This window comes from Lycorma delicatula, chromosome 11 (genome assembly GCF_047948215.1).
Source record: "Lycorma delicatula isolate Av1 chromosome 11, ASM4794821v1, whole genome shotgun sequence".
In the NCBI taxonomy this organism is placed as follows: domain Eukaryota; kingdom Metazoa; phylum Arthropoda; class Insecta; order Hemiptera; family Fulgoridae; genus Lycorma; species Lycorma delicatula.
Window position 1 is genome coordinate 38,441,341 of NC_134465.1, and position 24,111 is coordinate 38,465,451.

At 32.8% G+C, this 24,111-nt stretch overlaps 1 protein-coding gene across 1 annotated transcript; it reads right to left on the reverse strand.

The window, feature by feature from the left end:
- Window positions 1–16,771: 16,771 nt before the first annotated feature.
- On the reverse strand, window positions 16,772–21,674 carry LOC142332187 (protein YIPF1). Its single transcript, XM_075378472.1, has 2 exons — window positions 20,891–21,674; window positions 16,772–17,185 (listed from the first exon to the last, which is right to left on the reverse strand). Exons 1-2 carry the CDS (start codon window positions 21,452–21,454, stop codon window positions 16,814–16,816), a joined length of 936 nt encoding a protein of 311 aa, XP_075234587.1. The 5' UTR covers window positions 21,455–21,674; the 3' UTR covers window positions 16,772–16,813.
- Between the last annotated feature and the right edge of the window lie 2,437 nt (window positions 21,675–24,111).

The window sequence follows — 24,111 nt, forward strand, 5'->3', positions numbered from 1 at the left end:
CTGTTTAATAATTTTCTTGTCAAAATTATTATATGCTCTTCAGACCCAGCGATCATGTGTGAGGAAAAATAAGTAATATTTTTGTATTCTGTACACCAATACTGTTTTTAAGGCTATGTATTGTAGTAGTACAAGTTTTATGTGCTAAAGTTTGAAAATGATTTGCCCATGTATGTGGGCATTAGGTCTTTTTTAGGTTGAATTCGAATGACCACATTTGTCAACAAATTAAGATATGAATGTATTTAATAATGGATTGTTTATTTTTAGTAAAAAAAAGCTTTTTTGGATATTATCTAATTAAATTTTTTTATATCAAAGTAAATTTTATAAAAAATGACATCGTAGTTGTATAAAATTTTGAGATTTTTAATTAACTGTAAAAAATATGAAAGTAAATTACAATAATAAAAAACTTGAATAATTTTTTTTAAGGCTTAAATGTTAAAATGAATAAATTGTATCTACAAAATATAATTAAAATCTAAAGATCTATTTTTTGTGAAAATTAAGAAAACAATTTCTGTCTTTATTTACAAGTATACCTTGCATATTACACAGCATATATGACTCCGGTACAACCAGGTTGGCAACAACCCTGGGCATTTGCTAAATCCGTTGCTTCTGGTATGTGTGATGCTGAGCTTGTTTTTTTCTTCTTGTAATGGGAGTACAACATTCCTGAATGTCTAACTGTTTTCTTTCTTGGAGATTCTAAAATGCCTTCACTACAGAGTCTATATCTGATTCGGTACATTGAGCAGCATTTACAACTGAAATCAGCTGCCATACTACATTTATTTTAAAACAGTGTAAATCCATAATTTCTGTTTTGTTTACTGCTAGGGTGTTACAATCCCCTCGTTGTACTGTAGCCAACTATTGACACAGGCTGTATCTATGAAATGGCCAAAAAATCTAACTGTCCTCTCTTTTGTTTTTTGATCAGATCTAGTGTGAAATTAAATGGTTCAACAGATCTACACCTCCCATGTTTTCATTGTATTTGTTATCAATGTGAGGTTGCTTAACTCAAATGGTACTTCTGTCTCTTCTCAAGAACTTATTAACATCTCTAACTGGTTGAATGCTATGTAGACTACATAATGACTATCAGTTCATTTTCCCTCGCCTTACTATCCTATGACCATCTCTTAATAGATGCCAATCAGTTTCCAAATTAATACTTGAAAATCTTGTTGCAATAATTCTTGTTTACTAATAAATTTTGTTTCCTTTCAACACTTCAAGTAAAGCTACACCAGTAAATAATTTATCAAACTATATGTTTGTTCCAAAAGGGCAATTCACTAAGATAGATTATCGCTCATCCTCCTGCACCTAATTTATAATTGCTATCAGTTTCATCAGGCAGTCTAGTCATACCATCTTGATAAATCTCAAGTCTAGAATTATACCTTGTTTGCCTGGAAGAGCATAATTTTTTAATCCAGTTGGATTAGGTTTGCATGGAACATATTGTCGAATAGCGATGTGGCCAGTAAATGGAATTATTTGTTCATCAGTGCTAACATCTTTTTCGCATTACCCTGGTATGAAAACTTGTAATAATTGGTCTTATTTTCCACAATTTATCTAACATTTTCTGCTCTAGAGTTACTTCAAATACCTTAGGTAATTTTAAATCTTAAATTTTTGTAGCACCTTGATGGACTTTATATCTCTATCCTTTGGTAATAGACTTTGATTGCTATTGTGTTTTTTCCAAGACATATAGTTTACCTTTACCTTGGATAATAGATCTTTCCATCAAGAATTATCTTTAATATCCTCTCCTTTCTATTCTGTTCAAACAATCCTGTAACTTATTCTTAATTCCTTCACTTGTGCCTCACTATATCATATCATTTCCGTTGATTAAAGTATTGTGTTACTTTTGTTATTCCTAATGTCTGACCTGCAAAGCTATTAGGTTTGTTATAAGTTTGTTCATTTCTTATATACTTTCCATCATCTTCCCTGATTGCATTTGAACATTCCAAATTACAACTTTTATGTCATTCTTTCCTTATTTTGTTTTCACTTGCTTTATGTTATTCCTCCAGACAAATCTCTTGTATTAAGACCCACCACATTTGCATTGTATGTTGAAACCTGATTGAGTTTCTTTTCTAATGAGATGACAAGGTAGAGCTGTAACAGCTGTGCCTAATTATTATTATACTAAAATAATTATATTGCTTGTAAAAATATTACTCTTTCATTTTTGAGTAGCTATTTCCTACAATACTATGTGTATTGTAGCTTTTAGGATAGTAACAGATTGGAGAAATTGAAGTCTCTTCAGCCTCCTACTCAAATCTGTTCACTCACCCATTATCCCTAGATTCGACTATCTGATTTTCTACTGATTTGTTCGGCTTGCCAAAGACCATCTCTCACAGGTTAAGTTCTTGAGCAGAGTGAGAGAAGTTAAGAAAATTCAATTGTAAGAATTCTTATATTATTCTGTTTCATGGTGTTTAGCATCATTACTCCTATTAGTAGTGCCTAAGCTTGCAGGCCTGAATAAGATTATACAATGAAATTTCCAAATGGCATAGATTGTTGAAGGCCTGAGGTAAATATTTTATTACTATTCTAGTTCGTGACAAACTTTTTGACCTATACCACCTTAATATTACGCATCGCAAATAAATTAATGTATTTAATCTGATAATGGCAAGATAATCAATTTATAACTTATGTATATGATGAGCATAATACAATGAAATTTTTCTTTTATTATTATTTCACCAGACTATATCAGTGAAGGTTTCACTGTAATCATATACCTGTAAAAAAATTCTGCAAAACACAATAGCAGCTGTGAGATGAAATATTACATTTTCTTTATAATAGATGGCCTTTTCCCTGAGCAAATGCCATCTATTAAAGAACTAAAAATTTTGAACGGCAACGTATGTCGTTAAGGTTTTCTCACTTTTTTTAACTTTATATCACCGTATAAGCTTGAAGCTTGTACAAGAGATATATGTTAATGGAATTTTGTGGCATATGAAAAATGCCATGCCCGACCAGGATTCAAATCCAGGACCTCCAGACAAAGGGCGAGACTCTACCACAGAGATCAACTATATCAGTATTACAAAAAGTATGATAAAGAACAACTGTCTTTCTAATTGTATATACTGCCATACTGCATGATGGTTGAATTATTCATCCTAATTCATATAAAAAATATCTGACAAATTATAAAAAAATATGCATATTTTATCATAATAATTTTTTTACTTATTTTTAGTCTTTAATTATCTCTTGTTTTGATAACACCTTTAGTTCTGTAAGTTTGAGTTTGGACTGTATTAATAATACCCATTACATGTTAATGTTATTTAATTGAATACCAATATTTAATATATAAATCTATATTTATTATAGAAAGTACATCACTAAAAATTTTCTATTATTGATTTAAACAGTATGCATATTAAAGATATAGAAAAAAGGTTGTTACTTTATTTGGTAATTTCTTGTCAATTTTATTTATATAAATTAAAAGTACAGTTTCATCATTATTTGTTGTAATAAAATTAATTTAATTTTTAACGGTACTATTAATCCAATTTAGTAAGCAAACAGTCTAATTATATGTAAAAAGACATTAATATTTATAATTTTTAATTATCATGATATATTTAGTTTTTTTTTTCCTTGAATTTTTACGGGCATCGACTACTAAGGTCCATTAGCTCTTGTCTTTTTTTTTTTTTTTTTTTTGTCTTCAGTCATTTAACTGGTTTGATGCAGCTCTCCAAGATTCCCTATCTAGTGCTAGTCGTTTCATTTCAGTATACCCTCTACATCCTACATCCCTAACAATTTGTTTTACATATTCCAAACGTGGCCTGCCTACACAATTTTTTCCTTCTACCTGTCCTTCCAATATTAAAGCGACTATTCCAGGATGCCTTAGTATGTGGCCTATAAGTCTGTCTCTTCTTTTAACTATATTTTTCCAAATGCTTCTTCTTTCTTCATCTATTTGCCGCAATACCTCTTCATTTGTCACTTTATCCACCCATCTGATTTTTAACATTCTCCTATAGCACCACATTTCAAAAGCTTCTAATCTTTTCTTCTCAAATACTCCGATCGTCCAAGTTTCACTTCCATATAAAGCGACACTCCAAACATACACTTTCAAAAATCTTTTCCTGATATTTAAATTAATTTTTGATGTAAACAAATTGTATTTCTTACTGAAGGCTCGTTTCGTTTGTGCTATTCGGCATTTTATATCGCTCCTGCTTCGTCCATCTTTAGTAATTCTACTTCTCAAATAACAAAATTCTTCTACCTCCATAATCTTTTCTCCTCCTATTTTCACATTCAGTGGTCCATCTTTGTTATTTCTACTACATTTCATTACTTTTGTTTTGTTCTTGTTTATTTTCATGCGATAGTTCTTGCGTAGGACTTCATCTATGCCGTTCATTGTTTCTTCTAAATCCTTTTTACTCTCGGCTAGAATTACTATATCATCAGCAAATCGTAGCATCTTTATCTATTTACCTTATACTGTTACTCCGAATCTAAATTGTTCTTTAACATCATTAACTGCTAGTTCCATATAAAGATTAAAAAGATTAAGAGATAGGGAGCATCCTTGTTGGACTCCCTTTCTTATTACAGCTTCTTTCTTATGTTCTTCAATTATTACTGTTGCTGTTTGGTTCCTGTACATGTTAGCAATTGTTCTTCTATCTCTGTATTTGAACCCTAATTTTTTTAAATGCTGAACATTTTATTCCAGTCTACGTTATCGAATGCCATTTCTAGGTCTATAAACGCCAAGTATGTTGGTTTGTTTTTCTTTAATCTTCCGTCTACTATTAATCTGAGGCCTAAAATTGCTTCCCTTGTCCCTATACTTTTCCTGAAATCAAATTGGTCTTCTCCTAACACTTCTTCCACTCTCCTCTCAATTCTTCTGTATAGAATTCTAGTTAAGATTTTTGATGCATGACTAGTTAAACTAATTGTTGTGTATTCTTCACATTTATCTGTCCCTGATTTCTTTCGTATCATGATTATAACACTTTTTTTGAAGTCTGACGGAAATTCCCCTTTTTCATAAATATTACATACCATTTTGTATAATCTATCAAACACTTCCTCACCTGCATTGCGCAGTAATTCTACAGGTATTCCGTTTATTCCAGGAGCCTTTCTGCCATTTAAATCTTTTAATGCTCTCTTAAATTCAGATCTCAGTATTGTTTCTCCCATTTCATCCTCCTCGACTTCCTCTTCTTCCTCTATAACACCATTTTCTAATTCATTTCCTCCATATAACTCTTCAATATATTCCACCCATCTATCGACTTTACCTTTCGTATTATATATTGGTGTACCATCTTTGTTTAACACATTATTAAATTTTAATTTATGTACGCAAAAATTTTCCTTAACTTTCCTGTATGCTCCGTCTATTTTACCAATGTTCATTTCTCTTTCCACTTCTGAACACTTTTCTTTAATCCACTCTTCTTTCGCCAGTTTGCACTTCCTGTTTATAGCATTTCTTAATTGCCGATAGTTCCTTTTACTTTCTTCATCACTAGCATTCTTATTTTTTCTACGTTCATCCATCAGCTGCAATATATCGTCTGAAACCCAAGGTTTTCTACCAGTTCTCTTTATTCCGCCTAAGTTTGCTTCTGCTGATTTAAGAATTTCCTTTTTAACATTCTCCCATTCTTCTTCTACATTTTCTACCTTATCTTTTTTTACTCAGACCTCTTGCGATGTCCTCCTCAAAAATCTTCTTTACCTCCTCTTCCTCAAGCTTCTCTAAATTCCACCGATTCATCTGACACCTTTTCTTCAGGTTTTTAAACCCCAATCTACATTTCATTATCACCAAATTATGGTCGCTATCAATGTCTGCTCCAGGGTAAGTTTTGCAGTCAATGAGTTGATTTCTAAATCTTTGCTTAACCATGATATAATCTATCTGATACCTTGCAGTATCGCCTGGCTATTTCCAGGTGTATATTCTTCTATTATGATTTTTAAATTGGGTGTTGGCAATTACTAAATTATACTTCGTGCAAAACTCTATAATTCGGTCCCCTCTTTCATTCCTTTTCAGCCCGTATTCACCCACTATATTTCCTTCCTTGCCTTTTCCAATGTTTGCATTCCAATCTCCAACTATTATTACATTTTCATCTCCTTTTACGTGTTTAATTGCTTCATCAATCTCTTTGTATACACACTCTACCTCATCATCATCATGGGCGCTTGTAGGCATATAGACGTTAACAATCGTTGTCGGTTTAGGTTTTGATTTTATCCTTATTGCAATGATTCTATCGCTATGCGTTTTGAAATACTCTACTCTCTTCCCTATCTTCTTGTTCATTATGAAACCTACTCCTGCCTGCCCATTATTTGAAGCTTAGTTAATTATTCTAAAATCACTTGACCAAAAGTCGCCTTCCTCTTCCCACCGAACCTCACTAATTCCTACTACATCCACATTTATCCTATCAATTTCCTTTTTTAAATTTTCTAGCCTACCAACCTTTTTTAAACTTCTAACATTCCACACTCTGACTCGTAGAATGTTATTTTTTAATTTTCTGGTGGCCCCTTCCTCAGTAGTCCCCACCCGGAGATCCGAACGGGGGACTAGTTTACCTCCGGAATATTTTACCAAGGAAGGCAACTCCATCATTGCTATATGAAAATGCAGAGAGCCACATTTTCTTGGAAAAAAAGCAGCTGTCGTTTTCCATTGCTTTCAGCTGCGCAGTACTCAGAGGACTGAGTGATGTTGATATGGCCGTTTAAGTCATTCTGACTCACGCCCCTAACAACTACTGAAAGAGCTGCTGCCCTCTTGCAGGAATAATTCCTTAGTCTGGCTCTCAACAGATACCTCTCCGATATGGTTGCACCTTCGGTCCAGCCCTCGTCAAGTTCTTAGAAAGAAATTAGTATCACCATCAGGATCGTCATATGTAAGGGTGTAAAGGGTCCTTACATTTTATTTAAAAGCACAAACTACACGAAACATTAAGACACAAAAGACAAGGACAAACACAACACTTACGGGGTCTAAAGGGCGCCTATATTAAAATTTGAGATAAGGTTCTCAAAAGACCATGAAATTAAAAATACAAGATATCAATACCATTTCCGTTTTTCTACGTGTCTCGTTTATAGTTTGTTTAAGCACCCTCGTGGCGACCAGAACCGCCGTTGAGCAGTATATCAGTCGCGCCAGGGTGCCGTGGCAGTTGACTCCTTATAAACAGGCTACAGGCATCCATTGCACTTACCCATAGTCTCGCGCCCTCAGTTTACCCTTGAGGGTCCCCCATGCCATCATTGGACACACCCCGACTCACTGCTCTTGAATTCAGACGAGCCAGGATGGCCTAGGCAAGAGGGCTAACTCCCGTTACTATACGTGCCACGCTTCGAGACTCTCTTATATATAAAACTATCGCTTAGAGATTCTTTTATCACAGCCTTATTTTCATTTTTATAGACTTTTAAGGAGTCCACTGGCGTGTAAAAATGCCAGTGACGGAACCTCTTTCTGAGGTCCTCATATATGGTACACTCTTCTATTAGATGCTTGACTGTCAGTGTTTTATTACAAACACCGCACATTGGTCTCTCTTCGCCGGTTAACAAATATGCATTTGTTAATCGTGTGTGACCGATTCTAAGTCTGGTCACAGCTACTTGTTCTCGGCGAGTCAACTTAAAGTCGCTTTTCCATTTATATGGAGATGTTTTAACAGAGTTTAATTTTGTATTTAAACTCCTCCATTCAGTATTCCACTTGTTTTTAACTACGTTAGACAGTTTTTAACATCTGCCACTCTTACAGGAAATGCATCCAAATCATCGCAGACTGTTGCCTTTCTGGCAGCTTCGTCTGCACTCTCATTACCTGTAATACCAGCATGCCCTGGAGTCCATACAAATCGCTGTCCTCGTTGATTTAAAACGTATAAAATAGACAGGATGTTTGAAATTAGGACATCCTTAATGTTTTTGTTCCGAATTGCAACAAGTGCACTTAGGGAATCGGAATAAATTAGCACTCGCTCTTCGCAATAATGTTCTGTGAAGCGAAGAGCTTGCTGAATGGCAGTAAGTTCTGCCGTATAAACACTGGCCATATCTGGCAGTTTCCAACAATGGGCTTCTCCATTTACATATATGGAGCATCCAACACCATGTTCGGTTTTAGAACCGTCAGTATAAATTCTAATATGTTCTTCATAACTACTGACGGTTGCCAAAAATTCCTGTTGGATGATGATCACTGCTGGTTTCTTTTTTATTTCTCCCTGAGAGAGATCCAACCTTGTATTTACCGCTGGCAAAAGCCATGGCGGTATTTCTCTTGTGGAAATTGCTATTGTATCTGGAATAGCAATTTCGTATTTACTTCTTAATTCGTGGTACCTAATTCCGGCTGGTCTGGAATAGGTAGCACGACGTTCATATACTGCAGCCATTGGATGAATCATGAAAAGTTTATTATTTATATGGGCAGGAAAAGCCCATACGTTTGCTGCATATCTTAACAAAAGGATCTCTCTTCTATAATGTAGTGGCATTATTACGGCTTCTGGCATTAGACTTGTGCGGAAAGCGCCTGTCGCATATCTAATTCCGCTATTATGAATTACGTCTAACTTTCTTAAATGCGACTTCCTAGAGGATGAATATACAATACATTCGTAGTCTAGTTTCGATTGAACCAATACCTTATAGTCTCAACAATATCTCTTTATCTGAGCCCCAATTAATATTCGATAAACATTTGATAATGTTTAGGGCTTTTTTTGCATCTAACACTGAAGTTCTGTATGTGTAATCCCCATGTAAGGGATTTATCCAATACTAGTCCTAAAAATCTCTCGTTGTCTTTATATTGTATTGGATCATTGCCGATTGTCAACGTAGGACTTTGATGAGGAATTCTCTTACTACAGAAGTGTACACAGCACGTTTTTTCTGGTGAAAATTGGAATCCATTATTCCTCGCAACTTCATTTAGAGCATTGATCGCTCGTTGCAATTTGTATTTCACCATAGCAGTCTTGTTGCTGGCATACACAATTGCCAAATCATTAACATAGACGCTTTTGCTGATTTCTATTGGAATGGCTAATATCAATTTATTAATGGCGATCATAAACAAGGTACCGCTCAACGGCGAACCTTGTGGTATGCCATTTTCCTTTGACACGTACTTGGAAAGTACGGTCATTCATATAGTTGCTCAATAAGATTGGTAGTTTGCCACGAATGCCCCATTCATGTATCTGGAGCATTATACCATGACGCCAGGTCATATCGAAAGCCTTCTGAAGATCAAAGAAGACTCCGACACAATGTTTCCTTGTAATAAAGCTGTTATATATAACGTTCTCAAAGTTGATCATTTGATCAGTGGTATAATGGTATTGCCGAAAACCTGCTTGATATGGTGATATCAGGTTTTCTTTTTCCAGAACCCAAACGAGTCGATTATTAATCATTTTTTCGAATATTTTTCCCATAGCGCACGTCAAGGAGATGGGACGATAGCTATTGGGATCTGTTAAATTTTTATTTTTCTTTGGTACTGGAACATGAGCTTTTTTCCACTGCTGCGGGTACGTTCCATCCCGCCATATCTGATTATACAATTCTAATAATCTGCGTTTTGCAGTGGTATTCAGCTGCCTGATCATATTATAATGGATTTCATCCGGACCAGCAGCTGTGTTGCCTGCTTTTTCCAACGCTTTCACGAATTCTTCCATTTTAAATGGTACATTATATGAGTAATTATACTCAGTTCTAAAATTTAGTAGATCTTCGAGTTCTTTTTTGTACGAAAACCTTCCTCGTAGTTGGCCGTTTTGATGGCCTTCTCGAAGTGATTGGACAATAGCTCTCCGATTTCGTTTGGAGTGTCCTTAATTCCATCTTCATCTTGAAGGCTACTTATAGGCTCAAAATTTTTACGCTCACAAATCGCCTTCACTTTCCTCCAAACATCTGATGCAGTAGTGGTTCTGTCGATGGATGACACGTATCGCCAGGATCGTTTCTTCGAGTCAATCATGAGACGTTTTGCATACGCCCTGTATTTTTTAAAGGCAACAAGATTTTCTATGCTAGGACGCTTCTTGAAGGCGTTATACGCTCTTTTCTTTCTTTTAATAGCTTCACTTATTTCATCGTTCCACCATGGAATGGGTCGTTTTGTAAGTTTCCCAGATGTTTTGGGAATGAATCTCGCAATGAATACTCAAGTATCGCATTTGTTATAGCGTCGACATCGTCCCCGATAACTCCTGTTGTTTCAGGAAGTATTGTTCTAGCTGTGAAGCTTGTCCAATCTGCCTTTTCAAACAACCATCTTTTAGAGATGGGATATATTTTTCTTGTAACATCAATTGCAATTTGCACCGGGAAATGATCGCTTCCATGCAAATCGTCTAAAACATGGAAGCTGTACCTCGGTGCTATCGATCCGCTTATCAGTGCAAGATCTATACAGGACGTCGATCCATCTCTGGCATTGAAAAAGGTTCCTGACCCATCGTTTAAAAGCATAAGTTCAGAATTCATCAGGAACCTTTCCAATTCTCTTCCGCGGGGATCTACTCGATCCGATCCCCAGAGAAAATTATGAGCATTAAAGTCACCCACCAGTAAAACAGGTGGGGGAAGCTCAGAAATTAATCTTGCTATGTCATTCTTATTCCAATCAAAATTCGGCAAGTATATGCTGCAAACAGTGACCTGAAGCGGACGCTTCATTCTAATGGCGACCGCTTGCAGGTTTGTATTTAGATCAACAGCTTCGGCGGTAGCTCTGGTCGATGTTAGTGTGGCTACTCCACCTCTAACTCTAATATTTGGCGGTTGATCTCGCCGAAATGTATCATATCCTTTTAATTTAAAATTTTCATTTCGGCTGAAATGCGTTTCTAGCAGACATATACAAATCGGGTCTACATTATGTACCAAGCGTTGGAGCTCATGGATGTTTGAAAAACATCCATTGATGTTCCATTGTACTATGGACTCGCTGATTTTAAATTATATTATAGCCTAGGTTTTCCTTTCGGCCATACTTTTTTTCTCCATATTGCGAACAGCATCGTGTTCGCGGAGAACGTCGTCGCCCGTATAGCTTCCAGTCTCCGAATCGGAGACAAGAGAAGCCGCCGATGACGACGGGCATGGATCGGCGCCGATTGAGAGGCGGCAACCTGGCCGCCCCCGACACGGGGGTAGCACCGGTCACCGCCTGTGGAATGGGGGACACTCGCCCCCATGTGTGATTTTTTGTGGCCTCTGGGGTTTAGAAGCCACCTCAGTTGCAGGAGGCTTGGGAGCCTCCATAACAGATTCTGTAGCTGTTACTTTCTGCTTATCAATAAGTATCTCACTCAGACGGACTTGGGATTCTACTTTGGCTCAAAGTAGAATCTTCTACTCAACAGGAAAAACTTTCATTTTAACTGATTTATCTTCGGGTGGCTGTACTACTATCTTTGGCTTTATAGGATCTTTACTATTGAAAGGTTTCATTTTATTATCAATAATTCTTTCAATCATGTTAGCCAAAGTCGGAGCAAGTTTACCGATGAGTTGACTTTCATCGATAGCAACTGGAGTAGGAACAGGAACGGCAGCCGCAGCCTGAGCATAAGTTGTTGCTCTAGGCTTGCGGGCGTTAACAATCTTCTTTGCTTCGAAGTAGCTGACCTTTTGCAGGGTTTTTACTTCCTGCACAACTACCTCGTCTTTGTAGACAGTTCAGTTCCTGGATCTACAAGAATGCGTTCCTTTACAATTGATGCATGTAGGAGGTTCTTTGCATGGCTCTCCCTCATGCAACTCATCGCCGCACACGCATATTTGTGGTCTCTCACATCTGAGAGCGGTGTGGCCAAAACGTTGGCATTTGAAGCATCTCATTGGCTGTGGGACAAATGCCCGCACATCCAACCGATGTATTCCCGCTCTTACTTTTTCCGGCAAAGTAGGCAGGTTAAATGTGAGAACATGAGATGCTGAGGGAAGGACTCTGAGGGAATGGCGAATTCCTTCTCATGTTCAATCGGCGACACTCTATTACTCCTTGTGCTGCCAGTTCCTCTACAATCTCTTGTTCCGAACAATTTAAAAGATCCCGACAGACCACAACACCTCTTGAGGTGTAGAGTGTGCCGTGGGGATCAACACGTACAGTTGTTTGTAGTTATTATTATACTCTTAATGTAAAAGTACAATTAAAGAATTATTTATTTATGGAATGTGATGAGATCAAGTGTGATGATATATATATATTACTATTAATATTTACTGCTTTGTTAAAATAATAAAAATTCTTACTTTTTGCAGAATGTTAATTTAACCATTTTACAAATTTGGAACCAGGGTGGTAGATAATAAATTATAAGATAAGGAAAAACTGCAGTTAATTTATCTAAACCTAGTAACAAGTCAGTAATGAACACATAAAAATCTTAGATTTTTATATGTTCAGTCCACCTCTCTGATGTGATATAATTATTACCAAATTACGTGCTGTACTCATTGCTCTTAATCGCATCCCAGATGGATTTTGCTGTCCTGCAGTTCAGCAAGTTCTCTTCTAGAACAAGCCGACATATTCATTATACATCCAATATTTGTTTGTATGAAGTACATCTCTGACTTCATCGCTATGTATGTTCAGTTTCTGCTGCAGTCTTGATCTTGTAGCATTTTCTGGCAGAAAGAACAGGTTTAGCCATTAAGAAGATATATGTTAAGCCAACTTTTTTGGAGCGTTATCCATTCTCATTATGCTTATATAGTGAAATTTTGGTTAATGCCAGAATCTGTGATTGATGTTCTATAACGATAAGCATCACAAGCTAGTAAAATTATCAGTGCAAGACAACCCAAATCAGTCCTTAGTCTTTGTGTAGAGTCACTGGTAAAATACACAGATATTTTATACAGGTTATAGTTTTACAAGTGTCTGGTGATGCTGTAATATCGTCTTTCAATAACAATTGCATAGTTAATCACATATTCTTTGTGTTATTATTTTTAGCGATGCAAAAGAAATTTAATTAGGATTCATAATAGGCAATGATTTATATAATGAAGTTTTAAAATTCCTTAAATCTGTTAGGCTTTTGTCTTAATTTTGTTACTTGTTCAGTTTTATTATTATTTGTTTTTCTTTTTTTGCTGGAACCATTTTATATGTTTTCCTCAATTACCTAAAGCTTTCTAATATTCCCTTGGTTTCTTTATGTACATTTTGTTAAGTACTTTTTAAGCTATTTTTCTGAATGATCTTTTTAACTGATCTAAGTAAAAATTTTCTTTCATTTGTTGATGTCCATGTGCAACCCCTTACTGTTGTTTCTGTATATTTTCAAAAATTAATTTTATATTGTTTTGTCAACTTTTTTCTTAAAAATTAAATAAGTTATTTTTAATAGTTCTTAAAAAATTACAAATTTTTGTTATTTTGTTCTTATTTTTCATGAACTAATAACAAATCTGATTCCACCAATAAAAAAAATAATATTATTGAATATAACAAGGATATAGGTAAAACAAACAAACTTAGATTATTAAATACTAAGTACTGTTCCATTATTAGGTCTTATTACTTAACAAAACAATAAACATTTAGTGTTTACAAAACTAATAAAAATGATTTTCTCAACAAACTCAAAATTCTGAAACTAATTTATTATATTTACGTCAATATTTTAAAAAGTTATGCAATTATTGGAGTCATATAAAATGTTTACAAACATTTCTATTAGCATATTCCTGTTACAATATTGCTTCAACCATTCAAAATTCCATAATTTAAAAAGTTAAGGTACAAGATATTAATATTTGAATATTTGTGCATTTTCACCAAAACCATTAATGTTACACTTATAAATAGACATTAAATTTTAAGTCTTATAACAAATTATAAAAAAAAGATTCTAAATTTATATATATACACGTCTTATTATAGACTGATTTTGATTTTATTTTGTGATATAAGTTGGTACCAATGCAAGTTTCTTTTAGGTAACATGAGCAGAATTTTAAATTAAAAACCACATGATCGTAGGCGATTCAAGATTTAACTTATTGTTGTATCATTATAACTTTATGATTTGTATCCTGCAGTTTTATGATATTCAAAATATTTTTTTATTTAACTTTTTAACACAGCTAGTTGGAAAACTTAAGCTTCATTGAAATGTTCCATGAAATTAGGTTTTCTTATAAACAGAATTTATTATAAGCCTACCCATATTAAAAATGATATAAAACTGGCTTCAGAAATCAAGTAAAAAATTATAATAATTCATTACATTTTCTTTAAAATTAGAATTTTGTAAGCATATGCCAAATTTAAGTTTGATAGTAAGGCATTTTTAATGTCACATACTTCAAAAAGCTAACATTAAAAATAAATATAGTCGTATAATTTAATTTTTAATATTTATTTCATTTTCTATAGTCTGTTTTATTTTTCTAATGCAGGTTTATTTTACTTACATTTTCAGCATTATTTAGATTTTTCTACAGGTCAAGTTACATTCCAACTGAGGATTATTAGCAACTAAAAATTTATGGGTTAACTGAGCAACCAACCCTAATTGGTACCAAATCTGTTTCATTTAACTCTACCTGAATGCTTAATAAAGACAAAAATTATTATTGAACAGTAAATTACAAAGTTTCCTGACTATATTTATTGAAAGTATTATATAAACAGTAAACATGTCATGTTCTTTGTAATTTGACTTCATTATATAGCGCACACACACAAAAACTGTAATAAGTTTAAATCACTTGCTGAACATTGGAACTCAAGCATTGAGTTTGTCTTGCATATTTTAGCAAAAGAAAAAATATTATACTTAAAGACAAGACACTTTATTAAGTATTTTAAAAAATTTTAAGTGATGATTTAAAGTCATAAGAGAGTAGTGACAGTACGTACTTTTCTGTAATTAATTCTATTAATTATTTTCCTTTTATTTTTCAAGTAAATTTTTGTTATCAAATTAAACTAACTGTTTAAAATATAACTAAAAAAATGTAATTAAAGTTAATAAATCTTAAACACATAAACAATTTAATAATCCGTATTAAAAAAAATTGTTACCAGTTTTATAACCAACATTGCTATTAGAATACAGTATTTCAACTTAAAAAAATCCTATATATATATATATGTGTGTGTATAAAAAAATCCTATGTATATTATTGGGATATACAAGAATTAAAATAACATAAAGAATGATTAATTAAAATATTTACAGATGCTTTAAAGTTATTTAGAAAGTAACTTTATTTTTTTACTTTTAATTACTTTATTTTTATTATTTATTTATGGGATAAATGTTTTTATCCCATGGGACTCCTTATCACAGAAAAGTTTGCCAAGAGGAAGTGGTCCTCTGCAGATTGCGGTTGGAACAACAAAAGTTACTCATGAGTTTTTGATGTCACGAGAAAACGCTCCACAATGCAACAGCCAGTTGACTATGCATCACATCCTTGTAGATTGCAAATGTTACACAGCCTTGCATCTTAAATATAAATTGCCCAGAAGCATTTGATGAATTCTGGGCAACGATAAAGAAACTTTAGACTGGGTGTTATTTCTTAAGACCATCTGCTTATATACAAACATTTAGTGTGTATCAGCTCTTCATGGTAGTTGCTGTATAATGGTTGGAAATTTTATGATTCTAATTGAGACATAAAATGTGATGTTTGTTTACAACAAATATGTCATGTTCAGGCAATGATAATGATGTAGTGTTTTTTGCCCAGAAAAAAACATTTATGCTTTATGTAATATAATATTACATACAACATCAAAGAATACATTATGCCAGTCAAATTTTAAGTATTTAAAAGAATAGTTATAACATATAATTCAAATTGAACAATTTATTCCAGAGATTCTTATTTTATGTGATACACAAATCACATCCAAAACAATACGGAATGCTTTGGATCCTACATCAGGCTAACTAAGGAAAGCAGTTTCTCGCTGCCTTATGATTCAGCCAAACACACTGTTGTACATACTGCAGGCATTTAGCTGTATAAATTATAACTTCTCTCCATTTACTACCAGAACCAAGCAATTAACCATTGTCAGAATAAAAATTCTTGACCAAAGTCTCTTGTACTTCCGGCGCTTTACATGCACCATAAACATAAGAAAAACCAGGACTTTTAGCTAAGAATTAAAACAAGTTTTGTTAAGAAACAATAAGTAATATAAATATGATTTTCTTAGATATTCATTTTAAAACTTACTTAAAAAATTTTTTATTTTCATACAAATACTGTTTGTATATTTGATATAACAAACAATAGTAAAGGTTGATAACACACTGTCTGAACTGACTTTTATACAAGAAGCAATTCAGGTTTACCATTTCAACAGCTGATAACAGTAAGAAAAAAATGTACAACTCGCCTCTGTCTTTTACATCTGTTAGCTGAAATTTTAGACAATTCACATGGATGAGCATTACAAATTATACTAAAGAAAAAAGTAACATTCCTCAAAAATGTACAGTCAGTGGATTTTTCAAAAGACCAAAATTGGATTTCTATTAAAAAAAACAGCAGGATACTTAAAAAAATATGTACAGTCAGTGGATTTTTCGAAAGACCAAAATTGGATTTCTATTAAAAAAACAGCAGGATACTTAAAAAATAAAACACAAAATTTTGAACAATTTAATATTTATTATGATAGTAATTATTACATTTAAGTAGATGTATTATTATTATTATTATTATTATTTACAACATTATGCAATGGCACATCAGTACCAGGATGAACAATATTATCAGTATTACTATTATAATATGCGATAGATGGTGCGTGGAAAAAATAAAGCATAAAGCCAGTTGCAAGTAACAAATGGAACCCTAATATAGCGGCTAATAATAAAGCACTACGATCTTTAAATGCTGGCCAAACTGCAGTGACTAACACAGAACCGGACATAGCCGCACCTAGTAGCACGAGCAACCACTGAAGCCATCCGATTTGTATCACCCATAATACTGATAGTGGCACATAAATTGATAGTGAATATCCATAAACACATAACAACTCTATTAGCCCAACATGACTCTGAAACAAAGTACTACCAAATTAATTCACTGTAGCATATTTTTAAAATACATATAAAATTTTAAATGATTACAGGAGGAATTTCATATTCCATTAACAACAACAGTGTTGTAGGTGTCATATCTATTTTTAAAGACTGAACGATTTTAGTTGTTTTTTTACCAAAATGATAGCAGACACTGCTTTTGTACAACTTATAAAAGTATAACCACGTTCAGTAAATAATAAAAATGTTTCACCAATAATTGTTTTACTAAATAATGCTTGTACTAAACTATATTAAACGTAAAGTTTTATAATATACTTCGCACAAAATTCAAGTTTTTAAGTAAAAAAGACCACATTACTTTCCTTTATTTATTTATTAATTATTCTTTCCTTTATTAATTATTCTAGTGACAATTGAAAGTTTTTATGTAATGTATCATTATTTGGAGAGCCAGAACTGATTAATATTGCATCAAAACAAATCACTATTTAGATTTTAATATAACAATCACACATAAATTCTGCTAGGAGGGGCTGTCCACAAGGTGGATCCACAATAACTTTATAAATTGCAAGAGGGAAAAGATGTCCTGATTGAAAAATTATATGTTTATTTAGACAATCCACACGTGGAGCTACTCCAAAAAATAATGGAACCAGATAGTAGTTATTAAAATCAACAGCTAATTACTATCCAGTCAGTGACACAGTTCCTCACGTGCAGCACCCAACGACGACAGAAATTGCATCAGTCGAATGCACGTAATGTAAAAAAACTCCACTTTTTTCATTATGCAATCATGACGTCAGATATATAGTTCAGTAACAAAGATGATGAGGTATTATTTTAAGAGAATAAAACAAGGCAGACAATTATGGGTTCATTTATACCCCCAAAAAAATAATCCACTGCTGACTGTTCATAGCAGCAAAAGAGCTTCAACAGTCAAGACTAAATTTACTGCTTTTCATCACATGTTGAAACAGTCTAGCAACTGACTGCTCCTGCCACGACAGGAGAAAACTGAAAAAGCTAGGTGGCAGAAGCCTAGTCATTTGGAACCAGTTTGCAACAGATTACTAATGGATTTCTAACAGGTTGCTCAGTGTGCAGCATTCCACTGAAAATGACTCACAATTACCTGATTAGAAACAAAAGTTACCAATACAATTCTTTTTAATAGGTTCATGTACAGACAGCCTTATTGTGTCTAATCTATGGAAACCTGCATCAACTGGATTTGTGTTGCCAGCAGGCTGAAACTATTGTCAAACTGAGCCCAATTTTTTTTTTAATCAACCGAATCAAATTGAGACCAATAAGGTACCACCATGAGAAACCATATTTTTTCTCTGAATGTCCACCGAAAGAAAATTACTCTTCAAGTATTATTTCTCCTTGTAAATAAAATTCACTGACCTCAAACATGTATTCTGGGTCGTCAATTTTACACCATGGTCATTTGATAACATAAAAATCCAAATTTTTTGCATACAGATATAATAGTCAAAATTATTTTTATTTGTATCTAATTGAGAAAATATCAGGATATGGACACATATTCTTTAGTTTTGTAATTAATAAAGCAAACAAACAATTGTTGCATGAAAAATTCTAGATCCACCAACCAATTTCTACATTTTAAATTAATAATTTACAACCATAAAACATAATGCTCTCATTAATGTTTGTAATGTCAGACTGTTTGCGCGAACATTAACAAAATTTATTTTCCTTGAAATACAATGTAATTTAACAGCTGTTAGGACATATGAAGTCTGTAACATTTTAACACCATAATAAATTGTAAATTAGTATGCAATCCTAAGTCGCAAAACCACAAGTAAATGTCTATTACTAAAATATTATATGTCTATTAGTAAAATAATATTACTAGTTGTACAGTTGAATTCATGTCTTAATTAGAAAACTGCAGTCAAATGATAAGATTATTTTATCCTTCAAATTGTAACGCTTTCATTAATATTAAAGGCTAATATGAAAATAGAATATTAATTGATGTATTATCAAAGGAAATGTAGTTTTGATAAATAAATGACAAAGATAAGAAACATCAACTATCATTTGATAAAGTATCAGAGTCCCTAGTTTTACACTAGTATAAAAATAAATGAAAGGCAGTCTTTGTTCAAAGTAGGTTTGGTAAAACATTTTAGCAAGTTAAATAAAATCAACCCTTGATAAGTATTAACCTTCATTGTGCACAGCTTTCTGAGGATGTCACCAATCTTACCTTCATTCTTCTCTTATTGTAGATACATGCTGTTGTTCTTTTCAGCAATCAATTTGTATAGAAGAAAGTTTACTTCAATTTTTGCATAATTCATTCAACAACATTTTTTATAATCTATTATGGGTCTTAGTTAATATATGGTTGCAGTATTTGTTCACTTTTTATAACTGCTAGCCACATTTCATCAAAAGATTATAAACAACCTTTTTTTATAAATGATAATTTAAAAAAAAATAATAATTACATTCAAATTCATATATTTCTAGATATAACACTAAAAGATTAAATACACAATTTTAATGTTATATTACCATTAAATAATACCCAAGGAAACAAAATAAAATGTTCATTAAAAAAGATAAGTAGCAGATTATACAGAAATCATTAAAGTGCAAGTTAAATCTTGTTAATTTAGCAAAACTGATTAAAGATGCAGTTTTTAATAATAACTGATTTCAAACAACCTACTCAATAAACTATATTTTCTTTTATATAAAGCCAAAAGTTTGTCTGTCTGTTCTACATCAGTTTGTTCTTGCATCACGCAAGAACCAACTGACCGATCCTTTTCAAATTTGCAGGGTACATTCATGTTACCCTTCATGGAACGTTTTATCAAGCCGTAAACCCCATTGGAGGTAAAGTTGTCAATTAAAGATATTCATTAAAGAAGCAAAAATTTAATTAATTTCGTCTCTATGGCAACAAAAATAAGTTGTGAAGTTTTCCACATCAAAGGTCTGTGTACTTTAGTTACCATAGTTACTACTATTCTGTATTTTGTAATTTAGTTTCTTTTTTGGGTTTATATAAAGCCTGATTACTTTAATAGCCCCTGGATCAACCTGCACCTCTTACAGTAGAAAATTGAATTTACTCTTTGTACCATACTGAAATGAATATTTTGTATCCAATAAACAACTATTTAGAAACACTGAAGATTAATTCAAAGTTCTGTTAAATTCAAATCTTTCAATAAAAAAAGAAAACTAATACAACAGAGCATGCTACATAAAAACAATTTTCTTTCCCACTTTTTGCAACCTATATCTCGCCCAACCTTACATTCTCTTAAGAAAGCTCATGCAAAATAATAGAACACTGATTAAAGAAAGTAAGGAATATATGACAAGCCTCATTAATCAAATTTCAGTTAGTGAAATAACAAATGAAACTGCTGAAAATCATATAGAACAGAAAAATATTCTTTCACATTAAAAAAAATTCAAAACACCTAAATAACAGAAGTAATTCATTACTTTAATAAAAATTGTATTCTTTTCCTAAAAAAAGTTTAATAAAATTTTACTTTTTTGGTCATATAATTCATGAACAATATTTAATTAGAAAAGTTTTATGAAAACCTTAGGAAAAAAATTATTTTTAATTATTAATAAAATGTTAACATAAAACTATGATTTATTTTACAAATAAAATTTAAAAATACAATATAAATAGATACCTCCTGAGAGCCTTGCCATTTAATTATTGCCCAGAGAACAACAGGTAAAATCCAAGCATAGGCAAATATAGCACTGGCAGAAAATGTTACAGCATGAAAATCATATTTCCAGTGATAGTGACTATGAGTTGCTTCAGTCTGTAAAAAATTGGCGAGATTACCACTAATTGCAATGGTGAATACTAACGTAACACAAATCCAAAACGGTCCATATAAATCCGGTTTTGAACCAATATGATGCTGTAGATAATTAACACCAGGTTTAGGGATCATCGCCCATATGATTCTTTCCACCACTTGATCGGTGTTCACATCGAATAATCTTTGATAGTATTCGATGGATAGTAAACTAAGATACTGATTTTTATCAGAATCATCAAGTGGTTTTGATAATCCGTCATCGATTGATGCGGAAGTACTAGGAAATTGAGAATATGATGAATCTATATCAAGTTTTGCAACACCATTAGTGTCGTCAGCTGGAAAATCTTGAAACTGCAATCTAGATTCAGCAGAAACCGATGATTCAATATCAATAAGTTTCGACGTCTTGGTAGATGCCATTATTAATTACCAGTAACATATAATTTTATAATTGATAAAATAACCGTTCGCATAACCTAATCAATCAGTTACACCAAAAACCGAAACTGTTAACATTTTGTCCTGGAATAACTAACCACTTTTTTCTGTATAACTTAATGTAAATCAAATTAAAGTACAATAAATAAGACAAATAGTGCCTACGTCGGCATAAAACGACTAAATAAAATAAAACGAAACACCACTGTAGATAACCAGATGCAGCTGTCAAATGCAATGCAGCCAACATTATCGAGGTATTAAATATTTTTAATAATAAAATAATTTATGCATATATATAAATAATGTTATAACTTTTAAATGAACAGATATCTAGAACTTAAAGGTTTGTATACTGTATTACTTATTTAGCATTAGTCAAACCGTTTCTTATATTGATATTAGAATATAGGTATGGCTATTAGATCCTATAGTAGCTACACTAATAATTTTATGACTACTGCTACAAAGAGCAGAAGTCAATTTTTGTTAAAAATAAGTTAATATGCCCACAGACTTATTAAAAGTACACATTATTTTACCATGCTAAAAAGGCTAATGTTAATTATTGCTTAACTAAAACACAAAAACGTTTGGGGCTTATTCTTACTTCGCCATTTTCTTGAAGGGCCAGTACAAAAAATGAATTGCCTACGTAAAAAAGTATTTGCTAAGTAAACTGGCGTTGACATTGGACCTAAATGTCTGCTTAGTATTGTTTTATAAAAATTTCCAAAGTTGACGTGGGCTAGAGAAACCGAAATAATTTGGGAAGGAATATTGAAAAAGAAAAGTATGTCAGAAGGGTAGAGGCAGAAATGTAATAAAATAAGAAAAAAACCCAAAGAAATAAAACCATTATGCAAAATGCAGGAAAAAGTGCTATGAGAATTTCAAGCTCAGTTTATACACGTTATTAAACTCTGATTCTCAAAATTAATAAGTAAAATTCCCAAATGTTGAGGAGACTTATATTTGTAAACTTATGAGGAAATAATGGCAGAAAAAGTCTGTAAATTTACTAGGATATATTACCTGAAAATAGAATCTGGAGAAATGAAGCTTATCAAGGAACGTTCTTAAATACTCTTGACATATTTAGAAAAAAAAGATTAGATTTATTGTTAAAAACAATATAAAAAATTCTGCTGGAATCATATCAAAAGGTTTCCTACCCACTGGTATCGCTGCTCAAGATCACTTCATTAAAAAGAATCTGTTATTCCAAAAAAAGAAAATCACTTTATTGGAAGATATTTTTGTAGAATTTTTAGATTTCAAGAAATCTGAAAATGAATCTTGTAGTAAATGTGGCAGTTAAAATACAATAATTTTAATTATAATAAGTGGATTTAACCACCCGTAAATTTATCAAGTAGTATGTTGTTTTACAAATGACAGCTGTGGATATTAAATTTAACATTCTTTACAAACAAGCACATTGTTTCACATCCCACATGTTATTTGCAGGATAAGACAATATAGCATCAAGAGGTAGTCAGGAAATAGTTTCTTGCTTGTTTAAGCATCTTTCTGGGATTCTTGACAATGTTCATTCATAATGTTCTGCCATTAGGGCAAGTCCTGTCACGACTACTGCTCTCCACCTCTTTCTCTCCTTTGCTAACCTCTTTGTTTCTGCATATTTTTACATCTCCATAATCCCATCCATCATTTGAAATCTCTTCTTTCCTCTTCCTTTGCTTCTACTCACCAAGCCTTTTATTGCATTCACTAATTCACTAATAAACAACTTCTTCTCATATAATGTCCTAACCAGTTCCTTTTTCTATAATCAATCACATTTAACATTTTCCTGTTCTCTCTGATTTTCCTTAATACTACAGTGTAGAAGAGTTAAACTTTACAGCGATTGTTGTCCAAGACAGAACAGAAATATATTATAGGTTCCTTGAATCTAGTCACACACATCCACAACCAACAAACATTCTGACTACCACAGGGGAAGACACCTGCTTCTGATGATTCTGGTTGTCACACTACACACAACCCCCTCTGTTCGTAGGTCTGATGGGCTTTACCAGAGGTCATCTTTTAGACCCTCTAAAACTGGTAACACATCATAGTCATCAGTTTGGACTCTGTCAGGATGCCACTGATGCAAATGCCAAAGCAGGCATTTCCATCATTATATGTACACAACTTACTATTGCCTTCGTATGGCTTCTTCCAACTATGACTACCTACCATAACTTACAACCCCCAAATATAAAATTAGCCCATTCCTGCAAGTGCAATCCCTATGCCTTCCTCTAACACTGAAGGTTTTGCAGAAAAACTCTTTCCATATCTAACTTCAGTTAGACTATTAGCACTCAGCTAAAATAATAATTGACTATTAGACAATTAGCACTCAGGTCATTACTTGTTTGACTCTTTTTTTAAACACTAAAAATACTATTCTCTCATACCAAAAAAGCAAGTGTTGAACACAACAAGAATTTTGTCCTACAATTCAATTTACTCAAAGTCTTCTTGATTTATTCAGCAATCAAGAAAAGATCTATAAATTTAATGAGCTTATAATGAAATCATAACCCTAACTCTCTTTCTGCTCTGGTCCATTTTCAGGAGAGAGGTCAATGTCTACAACCTCCTACAGCACAGCTCCATCACAG

Excerpts from the sequence above, each read along its gene's own strand:
- LOC142332187 (XM_075378472.1), bottom strand. The coding sequence starts at position 21,454 with ATGGCATCTACCAAGACGTCGAAACTTATTGATATTGAATCATCGGTT. Across the intron at positions 17,186-20,890 it reads AATGGCAAGGCTCTCAGGAG|AGTCATGTTGGGCTAATAGA; the intron begins GTATCTATTTAT and ends ACTTTGTTTCAG.